This window comes from Plectropomus leopardus, chromosome 18 (assembly GCF_026936395.1).
Source record: "Plectropomus leopardus strain MGB_pleo_1.0 chromosome 18, ASM2693639v1, whole genome shotgun sequence".
NCBI classification, from domain to species: Eukaryota; Metazoa; Chordata; class Actinopteri; order Perciformes; family Serranidae; genus Plectropomus; species Plectropomus leopardus.
In genome coordinates, this window is record NC_142193.1 from 19,246,006 (window position 1) to 19,259,840 (window position 13,835).

The window sequence follows — 13,835 nt, forward strand, 5'->3', positions numbered from 1 at the left end:
TACACAAACTACAAGGCCTTATTACTACAAGGCCTCTGACTGGAAAATAATGATGAATTACTGAATTCTTCTTGGATTAATGTTGCCAAAAAGTCAAGTTTTATGTTTCAGTTAATATATTCAAAATTCTCCCTCACCTTAAGTAGTTTTAATGTTGGTTCATTTTTTTCTCTCAATTTTTTTTTTTTTTTTTAAATTAGTCTTAAATATCATCTAAAAACAGATAAAAAAAAAAATCTTTAATTTTGCTTGCTTTAAGCTGTAGGAACCCTGTTCATGCTCTTAGCACCCTCAGTGCTACTTGAATGTATGTGTGCTAACTGTGCATCCCTCTTTGTTGCAGCAGTCACAGAACTCTAACCTCCCACTGAATGCAATGGGATCACTTGGCTCCCAGCTGCCCTGTGGCCCTGCAGCCCAGCCCACCCTGGGCACCACCCCTCCACCCAATGCCTCTGCCAGCATGCAGCCCCAGCAGCAGCAGCAGCAGCAGCAGCAGCAGCAGCAACAGCTGCAGCAGCACCATGCTCCTGCACAGGCCCAGGGGCCACCGCAGCCCTCAACCCCCGCCTCCACTGGCGGGCCCTCCTCCACCCCAACCCACATACCCAGTAGCCTCCCTGGTCCCCCCTCAGCCCTGGGCACACCTGATCCCTCTGCGCCGCTTACACCCCTGCAGCTGCAGACAGAACCCCCCAGTCAGATGCAGCAGCCCAACTCAGTGCAGGCACAGCACCCCAGCACACCGGTGAGATGCTGGTTCTTACGGGAAACTAACTGTAGCTCTTGTTTTGCTTAGGCTTTTGCCAGCGTATGTAAACCCTTTGAAACCTGCAAATTGGCCTTACGTCTTTCATAAACATGGGAAGGCAGTAAGCAATGATAGAGGAAATGATCAAAAACGTAGTAAGAAATTAGTAAAAAAAAGTACAAGAAAATCATTAAAAAACACAACAAAAACAAGAGGAGAAAGTGCTTAGAAATTATAATAATTCTGTAACATAATCTTTCATAGCTTTTTTGTCTTTTTTTCCCTAGACATTTTTTCCTAGCTTTTTCAAAAACTATTTTTGAAATCTTCTCAATTTAGTGGAACATTTCTCACCAAGTTGCTCATTGCCTTTCCCCCCTTGTGTTCGAAAGAAACCACACCAATTTGCTGCAGTGTCAGAGATTTAAATACTCGTGAAAGGCATCCAAAAGCAGCACATAAAAGGTGATATTGCTCCAGGTTCCAAAGGTTTAAAGCTGACCAAACAATTCTTAAAGGAATATTTCAGTTTTTTCAGAGAGGATCACTGACAGTCAATCCTTACTTTGCTTATTAATAAATATTACTTGATTTATAAATGATTAGCATTGTAATCAGGATGTCTTGTCCTCTTCTTTTTGAAGTTGTCCCAGGCAGCAGCGAGTATAGACAACAGAGTGCCCACCCCAGCCTCTGTGGCTGAGCTGAGCTCCCAGCAGGCTCTGCCAGACATGAGCAGCACTGAAGCCAAACCTGAAGTAAAAGACGAAGACGACGACAGCAACTCTGGAAAGAAGCAGCCAGATGTGAAAATGGAGGTATGTTTGGGATTAAAGCGATAATTTTGTAATTAGTATGTAAGAAAGGTATAGTTGAGACAAGAGACGGAAAGAAATATACTTATGTTGACTGTAGGTCAGACAAGAAGCCGTCTGCTGTTGACGATGATCCGTAGTCCAACACAATCTGTTCTGCTCACATTTCATGTCCGAAAAAGTAAATTCGACTTGCGGCTTTTCACTCTCCCACAGTAAAGTGGTGTGCTTCCCATTAAATTCATTAATTACTAGACTGTCTCTCGGCTCAGCACCGTAGGATAGCTAGTTAACCATGGTTGTGTTCACATAGCAGGACGATGAAACCAAACCCCTGCTGGTGAAGAAGGAGGAGCCAGATGCAGCTGAGCCAAAGCAAGAACCAATGGAAACTGAGGAAAAGAAGCCGGAGATGAAGGCAGAACCCAAAGAAGAGGAGGAAAGTGGGGCCAACGGCACATCGACCACCTCCACGCCTCAGAGCCGCAAAAAAAGTAAGAACACAGAATTCATTTATATTCAGTAAGTGTGTAATAATATATTACGGTATGATGTTCTGTGATACAAATATTTGAAGATTTGTGAGCGAGACAATGGTTCACAATATCAAGTAAATACGTTTAAAGTATATTAATTTTAGCTCATGTTTTAGTGAAATCCATTAAACAAGAGTAAAATTCTACAGCTGTTTGTCTCATTGTCTCATTACTCTTCAGTATACATTAATGCTATAACAGCAGTTTTATTGATTCTGATAATCTTCTATCATGCTTTAATTAGATTAGGCTTATCATAGTGCATTTATACACCTAACTTTAAATTAAAATCTTGTTTAGAGAGGCCAAGCCCCCCCCCTCCTTTTGGTGGACCTCGATGGGACCTTATTTGGGAAAGAATATGTATGTTAGTCAGCAGCGAGAGGCAAATCATTTTTTAGTCCCGTTTGAATAATGCCATGTAGTACCCACATGATGTTTTTTCAATTAACCAGATCATTTTGAAAGCCAAGAAATTTGCAGTTTGTTGTAAAACTGTTGAAGTATAGATAAACTGTCAAAATACATAATTAGAAAGACTGCACAAGTTGTGTGAATGACATCACAGCTTTCTTTCTCGCTTAAGCCATAACGTTTATGTTACATACTGGGATATACTCAGACATTAACAGGTCTTGCTCGTACTCTTGCTTCCCGGCTGATGAAAAGACCACTAGTTGCTAGGTAAAACACACCAGGTAAGATAACGTAACACATGTGCGTGAAACATAACTAAGTTATAGCTAGCTGGTGGTGGTGACATACATCCTGCGAGACAAGAGATGTGTTTCACTGAGCAGTTTCACGCAAAACTCACCGGTACTACGACAAATCTATGACACACGGCAACTTTCTGGACTTACAGAATTATCTTTTTAATTAACAAACATCATGTATAATTCATGGCACAATTCAAACAGGCTCAAAAATGTGTCTCTCACCATTAACAGCAGCTCATTTTTTTCTGAAATAAGGTGCCATAGGGGACACTGGAAGGAGAAGGACGTCGCTTCTCTATTTGTATCCACCTGTATGCTGTTTGTGTTTGATTTCTAATAACATTATTTTTCGTTTGTTCAGTTTTCAAGCCAGAAGAACTGAGACAAGCCCTAATGCCGACACTTGAGGCCCTCTACAGGCAAGACCCAGAGTCACTGCCCTTCAGACAGCCTGTAGACCCCATGCTACTAGGCATCCCTGTGAGTGACCACGATTATACACACACCTTAATAAACAACATTGCAAGACCCACAGAGAATACTGTCAAGCACGATTTACTCATTCCTGCATATGTGTTTCACCTGCTGCACAGGACTACTTTGACATTGTGAAGAATCCCATCGACTTATCCACCATCAAGCGCAAGCTGGACACGGGTCAGTACCAGGAGCCGTGGCAGTACGTGGACGACGTGTGGCTCATGTTCAACAACGCCTGGCTGTACAACCGTAAAACATCCCGTGTTTACAAGTACTGCACCAAACTGGCAGAAGTGTTTGAAGCAGAGATCGATCCCGTCATGCAGGGCCTGGGCTACTGCTGCGGCAGGAAGGTGAGATAATATGGAATGGAGAATTTCACTTTTTACTACATTTATCATGTCATTATATTTACCTGTATGTGGATGTAGACTTGAGTGCAAACTGTTTGTAACAATGACACGGATTGTTAATGTTTCTCTGATGTTTCCGCAGTATGAGTTCTCACCCCAGACGCTGTGTTGCTATGGCAAACAGTTGTGTACCATTTCCAGGGACGGCACCTACTACAGCTACCAGAACAGGTAAAAATGTGCGCTGACTCTGCAGAGAGGGAGGAAGGGTTATAAAGGAAAGGTGTGCAGCTTCATTCTTAAAGATAAAACACGAACACCACTTCATATACAGCCATACCAGTCAACAACGATGTGAGGACGTCTTTCACATGACATTTCCTTTTTAAGGGTGTCACAGACACCACTGAGAGTTGTATATTGTGGCCCAGCAGACTGTGCATGATCTGGCCCGTGTTGTCCTCATATGTCCGTTGTGCCTGAGAACCAGCACCAAAGCTCCCCCTGCTGTGCAGAATCTGCTCCTGCACCTCCATCATTTCAATGCAACACCACTCAACTATTGCAGATTCTGAGAGGTTTACCTATTTGTTCCTGTTATACACTAGAAGACTTTGAATACTTTTAAAAGTTTGCAGTCACACACTACAAGATGTTGCAAAAACTGGGGATTTTGCAGAGTCGAAATTTATAAGACTACATCTAGATTCCTTTTGAGATTATGTTCCTTCCTGGTCCTGGTGAAAGATATTACGCAAGACTACCTTTAAAAAATATGAAATATTAACAATGTCTTTTATGTCCGCAAAAACACATAACTCGAGAGACACAAGATAAAAGGCTTCGTATATTGACAGCATTCTTTTCAATTGTGGCATCAATATAATCTGTAAGCAGGGTTTCTGCTGATCCTTAAAAAGTTTTAAAAGGCATTGAATTAATTAATCTAAAAGATAAGGCCTTAATTGGTATCATAATGTCTCAAATCAATCTTTCAAAAATCTTAAAAATTTGAATTTTATCAATCCTTTTTTCCCCCAATGTTGCATTGTAAAATCGAGATTCAAAAGAATTGGTAACATTTATTTTTTTTTTAAATGCCTTTTGCGTCAGAATCACTCAGATCAGTATGGCGGAGTCAACAACACTCAAATTTTGCTTCCAGCTGGGATGCTTGGAGATTTTATGGCATGGCTGAAACAGGTCTGAGGCAAAGAATACAAGGCTGGGTGTCATTTATGCGAAAAGCTTTTTAAACTTGGCATGATGAGAATCAAGGCAGTGGAATTCCACATGCAGAGTTAGAAACACAAAAACGCCAAGAAAACTCACCAAAAAACGAGTGAGACAAGTATTTCCCCAGTTATGTTCAGTTCAAGTTTGTTTTTCCTTCCCACATTTTCGTTATTGCAAAATTGGTCTAAAAAATGTCTTAAATCTAATTTGCTGTAAGCTGTAGGTACTCTGTATAAAGTTAAACTGCGTTTGCGTACAAACATTTTTGATTTTGCTGCCTCAACGTGCTACCAGCCTCTGTTGGTAAGCTGTGCAATTGTTGTGGGAGGAAATTGTGGGTACCAGAAGGTGAACCGTTTCAAACATTAAGATTTCCCACTGAATTAAGTGCTGGTTGGTCGATCAGCTGCTCACTTAATTAAACACAGACTCTGCTGACCCCTCAACTCCATCCGTTTCTCCTCCTTTTGCACTGTACAAAAGAACAGAGACCTGTTCATGTTCGTATGCCCCCTCCAGCTTACTGTCCACTTTGTTGGCTTGTTGTTGTTTGGTGTTGCAGCTATTGGTTATTGACAAAAGTTTATATAATTGATAATCAGTATTTCCATGAGCAGAGCGTAAAAATTTACAGTAATATTAAACATGTTTAATTGTGTTGTAATATCAAGACAAACATTTCTTGCGTAGGGCCGGCGTTAGAATTCAAGACTTCAAACAAAATGTCAGTGTTCATTCAGTATATTGTGCTCGAAGGTCTAAGGAAATTTTTATGTTGATCAAATATTGATCTAGATTCTTCTAAGTGTTAGGACTGAAATAACCTTGACTGAAGTTAATTTCGTTAAGTGACGTAACAGTTTTTCTATAAGACCTTCACATTTGTATTTATCACTCATTCCGTCTCCCCGGCATGGCCATACCATTCCTTCATCAGCTCATAATGCATGTTATAAATGTGATATCTTATGTTGTAAATGACTGCAGTGAAATAGTGCTAATTTTTAATGTTTTCATATCTCAGCATGCAGGTAGATAGTGTCGTGTCAACATACATTAGTTTCTGAACATTTATTTGCTGTTTACCATTATTAACATTTTAGCACGTTTCCCCCATTTCTGTTCCAGTTTGAATGAGTGGCTGGATCATGACCATTTCAACTGTCACTAACATGTACCTCTGCCTGTGTGTGTGTGTATATGTGTGTGTCCCTCTGTCTGTCCGCTGTCCATGCTCCGCCCTCGGTTGTTGCCGTGCGCTCCGTTTACTCTGCATTCTGCCACCTGTGCGCCGGTTTGCCTGTGCTGCTACTGTGTGTGCTGGCTGCAGTTCACCCAAATATGGCCTTATTGCCGACAGGTATCACTTCTGTGAGAAGTGCTTCAACGAGATCCAGGGCAACAGTGTGACCCTGGGGGACGACCCAGCACAGCCACAGACGTAAGTTACCAGGCCCGGGCAGCCTGAACACCACCTGATGATCCTCTTGCGTGATTATCAGGCTGTTTTCTCTTGACTTTATTCTGCGGAAAGGGTTTTCGATCAAATTTGGTTGTTGTTTTTTTCTTTTTCGTGCAGCATGATATCTAAAGAACAATTTGAAAAGAAGAAAAATGACATGTTGGACCCTGAACCGTGAGTATTGTCTGGACACTAACTTCAGTTTCACTCATATTTAAGTCATAGCAGTGATTGAAGCAGAAAAAAAACAAATGTTTGTCCATGCCAGGTTTGTTGAATGTAAAGACTGTGGGCGAAAGATGCATCAGATCTGTGTGCTGCACTACGATGTCATTTGGCCATCAGGGTAAGTCTCACTGTTGCTGTTGGACAACTATCCAGCCGTTTGAAGGTGCTGTATGTAACTCCGGAGAAAGAAAGCTGATTGTTGAGTCTAAATTCCGTCTCGTCAAGTACTGACGCTCAACAACTAACTTTCTACACAGTTACATACAGCACCTTTAAGCTTACTCTGTGTAACAGACATTAACACAGAAGTCGTACTTACAGTACAGAGCTCTTACTTCTTACTTGGAATTTGATTTGCCGACATCACTGTATATTGTCTTAAAGTGGATATTGATCTTTCTTCTTGTAGCTTTATCTGTGACAACTGTCTGAAGAAGTCTGGAAAAACAAGAAAGGACAACAAGTTTTCAGCCAGAAGTAAGTTGCATTTTATCAAAACCGTTACATTCAGTATGATTACTTTTTTTTCTTATTTCATCACACTAAATTCTGGGGCGAATTTGCAAAGATGGATCGCAGTTTTTGATGGCACTTTAAATTGTGCATCACTTGGAGCCGCTACCTGCCCATCTATATATATATATCCAATTCCCAAAAGATATTGCACAAATGATATTTCAGAGCAAACAGTCAGAAAGTTTGCAGTTGCATGCAAATTGCTCTTTTTTGTTTCTGATTGCCATTACTCTTGTAGCAAAGTAGAAATACTACCTTTGCATTGAGAACACAGAAGTCAGGTCTATGGCCGAGAGAAAAAGTAAACTGAAATTTTCAAGCTCCAAATCCTGACTGACAAAGTGCAGAGGCATTCCTCAAAACATCCGGCAAGGAATTTCAGTATTTAATATACCAGTCTGTCAGTGCTCTTCAGTTACAGCCAACTCTCTGAAGATGCTAATAATTTCACTGTAACGGCATATGGCTTTCAGAGCTGATATATGAGTGGGACTTTTTTTTTTTGAATGAGGCTCATTCGCATAGAAAGAAACCAGTTTCGCTCCAGGTGTATACATGCAGATAGCACAGGAGCACTGAGGTGCTATCCGAAAATTACACAGTTTGTTTTTGTCTTATTTTTGCAGGTTTAGCGGCAGCAAAAGCTGCACAATCCATTTGTGAATTCACCCATCACTTTGAACAGTTGAACTTTTATCAAACAGACTTTGTTAATGTGTTTTTGTTTTTCCTGGTCTTTGTAAAGGGTTGCAGTCTACCAGGTTGGGAACGTACATTGAAGACAGAGTGAATAAGTACTTGAAAAGGCAGAACCACCCAGAGGCTGGTGAGGTATTTGTGCGAGTGGTGGCCAGCTCTGACAAAACTGTGGAGATTAAGCCTGGCATGAAGTCTAGGTAAGGTTCTCAGCTGTTGATGCGGTGTATCTCTCCTGATTTGCAAAAAAAAGAAATAAAATTGATATATATGGAATAACATGATGATTTCTTAATGTAAGCCCAGCTAGGACTTCACGGCAAACCACCTATGAACTTTTTTTTGTGTGTGTGTGTGTGTGTGTGTGTGTGTGTGTGTGTGTGTGTGTGTGTGTGTGTGTGTGTGTGTGTCCATCCAAAGCTAATCCTCTAATACTCCAGACCAATCAGCTTAATGTTTTGTGTGTGTGGTTGTGGTGATTTAAAGAAATCGGTTTTATCGATCGATTTCTACCATCATTGACTGCTGGCTCCTCGCTCCTCTTAACCAGCTGGTTGGGGCCACAAGTCATTAACACACTCACATTTCAAAAGCATAGAGCAAAAGGCATTTCAAGAAATCATGAAGATCAACAGAGTAGTTGTGTGTACATCCAACCTATCTTTAGGCCTGGTGCCGCATAAAACTATATATTATGGCTATTAAGAGAATAAATGTCTGCACACTGGAGCACAGCTCCCAGTAGATTAAAAATATTCCCCGATTTTGTTAGCTGTAAGGAAAGTGGGAGGGACAACTCCACTGGGCGAAGCTGCGCCATAGGTATTGGCTCGAGTGGTGGTAAAAAGCTTGGACAGCCATCTACACTCTACTGAGTGCAATTTTCTAGTTTCATCTGAAAAACAAATTTAGGAGAGAATTTCAGGATTCTTAAAGCACTTTTTAATAAAATGTGCCCATTGATTTTTTTGTGCATTTGAAAAGTATGTAGAGTCTTCAAGTGAATGAGCAGGTTTAAACTTAAGTAGTGACAGAAGCAATTGAAAGTCACTAGAGCATGCCACATCACAGAGTTCTTCTATAGTCACTTTGTCTCTTAAAGATATTGTTTTGGGGCATTTGGGACAAAAAATGAGTTGAGAGAGAGAGTGGAGGGGTATCATGCAACAAAGTTGTCCAGCCGGACTTGAAGTGGGGACGTAGTGATTAAAAATCAGCATTTCAAACCCCCAGGCCAATAAGATACCCCCATACCTCAATACTTTTGATGATGGATTTGAATTTGTTTTTAAAACAAAATTAAGTAAATGCTGTGAAAATGCACCTTGCAGCTTCCTTGCTCAGCCTGTGGTCTCCAAATTAAGTACAGAAGTATAACATGTAAATATAAATCTACCAAGCACGTAAATATGCATGAAACTACAGGTTATGCGTCTGTGTTTGTACAGGTTTGTGGACTCAGGCGAGATGGTGGAGAGCTTCCCTTACAGAACCAAAGCACTTTTTGCATTTGAGGAAATAGATGGAGTGGACGTTTGTTTCTTCGGCATGCATGTCCAGGAGTACGGCTCAGAATGCCCTTTTCCAAATACCAGGTAAAACTACAGAATAAAATATGAATGATGAATGCATTTTTTCTCCGTGTATTTAGCTTTTTTTGTGTGTGTCTGCTGCTCTTTGATTAAATTCCCCATATTTTTTTGCAGACGGGTTTACATATCATACCTCGACAGTATTCACTTCTTCAGACCACGTTTGCTAAGGACTGCAGTGTACCATGAGATCTTAATAGGCTACCTGGAGTACGTGAAGAAACTGGGGTGGGTTAAGAGTAACTTTATACCATGAAGTGATTTACACCTTTTCAGCCGTGTGTATCACTCCCGTAAGTTGCTGATAACTCTTGTTGCCCTCAGGTATGTGATGGGTCACATCTGGGCCTGCCCACCCAGTGAAGGAGATGACTACATTTTCCACTGCCACCCTCCTGACCAGAAGATCCCCAAGCCCAAGAGGCTCCAAGAGTGGTACAGAAAGATGCTGGACAAGGCTTTCGCTGAACGGATCCTGCATGATTACAAGGTGAGAAAATGATCACATCGTTAGGTTTTATTTTTTTCATGCTGTAGAGAGAGTTAGCCTGGGTATCTGTTGAGATTAGGTATCAGTCAATGCCATAGCATATTACTGTAAAAGTTTACTGTATTATTAAGATAAAAACTAATGAGTCCACTCTTGGTAAAAACTCCAACAGGATGGGTTCGAGCAATGAGTTCGCTATGTCCCAAAGGCTCTTAAATAAACAGAAATGAACAAAATAAACCAACAAAATGTTATAAAATAACAAAATTTACATTGATTTTACTTGTTGAACAGAAAAATACAAAGGGTAAACCTTCTGAATTCAAGTTTATCTCCTTTACAAGACGAGCCTAGCTGCCTTGTTAACACATCATAAAACACATTTGATTCAAAGAGAAACAACATAATACCCATCTCCTCTGGTTTGGTTGAATAAATCCTAAATTCTCTAAGTTAGATGATAAGGTATACAGGCTCTACATGCTTTTTTTCTGCTCTCCGGTTGCTGCTGGCGGCCTCTTTGTGCTCTTGGGTTAGCTCGCTGAACGAATCTGTCGCTGAACAGTCTTGCCTAGCCAGACCTATTTTAACGCGTTATTCTAGCGCTGTGCCAGCGGACTGCTGAGCAGCGGCTCTCACTCATTCTTAGGCAGGCAAGTCAGGAAATTATGAAAATAAAATGACAAAAAATTCCCAACAGACCAACTGGCAATGTACTCAGCCAATAGCAGAACAGTAGGTTGAAAATTTCACACTGATTACCGCTAAACTTTGGTTTAATATTATGTATCCAGCCTTATTTTGATAATTAAACAATTTCACATGAGAAGGAGTGCTGTCGCACTGCGGCCTCGTGCCTATGACAGAATCACAGCCGTGCAGATATTCAGTACAACAGCATAACATCAAGCGTGATATTGCTTTTACACAACGGCTCTACATGCACTGTTTTTAAGTTAAAAGTAATAAGCGACAACAGATTATGGTTTGATTGTTTATCTAATCATTTATTTGGCTCTGCAAACACAAATGCTTCTGCAACAGGACTGTTGCCAAGCAACACATTAACATTCCTACATACAAGCTACTTTGTAACATGTATATTTATCTGTTTCCATTTTTCATTGTGCAACCAGTGAAATAAGAGTCTAAATATGAGCATAGCCTACCTGTAAATTTGCAGTGAAGTGTCTGGGCTTCTTTCCTTCCTTCTGACCTTTTCTGACAATCATTCTTTGTTAGGCTCAAATGTTATTTAGGAAAATATGTTACTTTTTGCGGTGCAAAGTTTGTTACGGCGATCCTTTATGTAGGCTAATTAACACTTGATGACATGACGTTTATACTTCATTTCTCCTGCACGTCTCACTTTTTGTTTTAATTTTTTTTTGTTACGTCTATATACACTAGACATACCATACACACACACACACACACACACAAAAACCAAAATGTTCTTCCTCTTTTTATTTATGCATCTATTTTGTTTATCAAATGGATTGCTGTTGACTTGAATATCAGTATGATTTTTTTTTTCTTGTATTTATTTATATCATAATTTCATTGTATCTGAGGCTTTGGCAATATTGTTTTACAAACATTCATGCCAATAAAGCAAACTGAATTAATTAACGGCTCAGGACTCCTCTAAAGCGGAATGACGCCTGTATAGTTAAAAGGCCCAGTGATGTTGTACTCTGTATCAGCACTCAGTTCCCATCCAAGTAATTTGATTGGACATAACTGTTGTATAATTTCAGTTAATTATTCACTGGTGTCGTTAACTCGTTGCTGCCTTTGGGTACCTCTTTCTCAAGTGTAAATGACAGTTTAGTCTGTTTGCTTGCGGTCACTTCATATAATCGTATTGCAACAGGATTTACTCATGGAGATGATGGTTCACAGTTGTCTGAATTAAAAAGTAGCTTTGGCATGATCCAATCTAATAATGATATGTCCTCAGTCTAATTTCCTAGAGTTATACTGTAACAGAAAAAGCCAGATTGGATGACCTTGTAAACTTAAAAGTATTTAACTTCACCAGACATACCGATATCGACTGTGTTAAGTACTACAGTATTAATTTTGTCTTTCAGGAGCTTTTCTAAACCAGATTATTCAAATGATTTGAGTCATCCTTTCTGTCTCTGCTGACAAGACAAATAGTAGTTATCAGTGTCGCTGTGTCCAGTCCAGAAGTGTGCAGCGCCGGTGGGCTCCCCCTTGTGTTTGGTATAGATTATTGCAAAACAATCTGAGAACAAAAACCACAATGCAAAGACAATATAAAGGGAAACAATTTAGGCTAATCATGACAGTACGCTCCAGAAGGACTGACATTTCTTCCATTTTTTATGTTCATTTCTGTTTCAAAATGATGTCACATTAATATGTGTCACTAAAAGGTTGTTTGAAGTTTTTTTAATTTAACTTAATGAAACCTGCAGACATTCTCTTTAAGAGCTGTGTTACTATCTTGCCTGATGGAGGTCTTGTGCGTCTTGTGTTTCAGGACATTTTCAAACAGGCAACAGAGGACCGTCTGACCAGTGCCAATGAGCTGCCGTACTTTGAGGGTGACTTTTGGCCGAATGTGCTGGAGGAGAGCATCAAGGAGCTGGAGCAGGAGGAGGAAGAAAGGAAGAAGGAGGAGAACACGGCCTCCTCTGAGACGACAGAGGTGAGTTAGATGGATAGGTGGATTTAGCGTTTTGAAATAGGTTTCACAAAAGGAACGCTCTTGTTATGCCAAAATCAACAGCCTGGTGCAGAGGCCTCGTCTTCACCCCCAGATTTTATCATCCTCAAGTCCCTCGTTATATAAAAGCTTTCAGCAGCCATTCGGGCATTGTATAACCACTCAGCCTAATTGCATAACCCCATCTTGTCTGTTGTGCAATCTCTCTGAACATTTGTGTCCATCTATTTCAAGGGAGCCCAGGCTGACAGCAAGAATGCCAAAAAGAAGAATAACAAGAAGACCAACAAAAACAAGAGCAGCGTCAGCCGAGCCAATAAGAAGAAGCCTGGGATGCCAAATGTAGCCAACGACCTGTCCCAGAAGCTCTACGCCACCATGGAGAAACATAAGGAGGTGGGGAACCCAAACAGCTGTAACATATTTTTTGCAGTCCATTCGGAATATTTAAAAATGTCATTTTATGCATCACTGCAACAGCTAAATTAACGTTTGATACTAGGTTACGCCAGGTTAGTAGGTTGACAAATAATCCCACAGATTCGGTTCTTTGTGTTGATGGTACATCTTACTGGTACATCGAGGCACGAAAGTATACCAGCACACAACAGGACCATTCAAGAGCAGTCAGGGGTTTGAGATAAAATGATAAAGATAATTATCACATTATAATTTCCCTTGATAGTGATGCAATAAATGTTCAGTAAATCTTCATATAATTAAACCACCCATACACCTGTTGAGGGGGCAGTAATGCACCTTAAATGACAGTTACCACCTGACATTAAGCAGAAGAAGAAGGAGAGGTGGTAGTAGTAGTGGTCTTAGTAGAAGAAGACAAGCTTGGCCACCTCCTGCTGCTCACTGATGTGTACGGCAGCGTTAAAAGTTAACTTTACAACATTCAGCTTGTGCAGAAACTTATTATTAGTATGATTGTTATGACCATGGGTAGCGTTGCATTATGATTGAATTCACCACATAACGCTCGCTTCAGTGGTTGTTTAGTCAACTCATCAAATGCTGATGGTGAGTTAACAAGTTAACGTGACTGACTAAATAGCTATTTCATATGACGATATGACGTAACATGACTAAAGGTGAATAAAACTTAAATGCATTTCCTCGGCCGTGAACATGATTTCTGCCTCAGTCACATCAAACAGACCATCGCTTCTTCATGACGTTATCAAAGTCCATCTTTTCTTATTGTTTTGGTTAAGAAATGGCAGGAATGACTTGTAAGGTTGACTTTTACAGAAA

At 40.3% G+C, this 13,835-nt stretch overlaps 1 protein-coding gene across 8 annotated transcripts in view; it reads left to right on the forward strand.

Annotated features, from left to right (window-relative positions):
• Positions 1–13,835, forward strand: part of crebbpb (CREB binding lysine acetyltransferase b) — a 47,244-nt gene that overhangs the window by 28,491 nt on the left and 4,918 nt on the right. Inside the window, exons 14-29 of one of the 8 annotated variants that reach the window (XM_042505213.2) lie at positions 344–748; positions 1,396–1,569; positions 1,880–2,060; positions 3,183–3,301; positions 3,415–3,654; positions 3,797–3,885; positions 6,221–6,331; positions 6,470–6,526; positions 6,621–6,698; positions 6,990–7,057; positions 7,842–7,992; positions 9,241–9,387; positions 9,499–9,612; positions 9,709–9,874; positions 12,387–12,554; positions 12,807–12,968. In XM_042505213.2, the coding sequence (XP_042361147.1) occupies positions 344–748; positions 1,396–1,569; positions 1,880–2,060; positions 3,183–3,301; positions 3,415–3,654; positions 3,797–3,885; positions 6,221–6,331; positions 6,470–6,526; positions 6,621–6,698; positions 6,990–7,057; positions 7,842–7,992; positions 9,241–9,387; positions 9,499–9,612; positions 9,709–9,874; positions 12,387–12,554; positions 12,807–12,968 (2,430 nt within the window). The remainder of the gene's footprint in view (positions 1–343; positions 749–1,395; positions 1,570–1,879; positions 2,061–3,182; positions 3,302–3,414; positions 3,655–3,796; positions 3,886–6,220; positions 6,332–6,469; positions 6,527–6,620; positions 6,699–6,989; positions 7,058–7,841; positions 7,993–9,240; positions 9,388–9,498; positions 9,613–9,708; positions 9,875–12,386; positions 12,555–12,806; positions 12,969–13,835) is intronic. The other 7 variants (XM_042505217.2, XM_042505215.2, XM_042505218.2 and 4 more) reach the window with 7 other exon arrangements.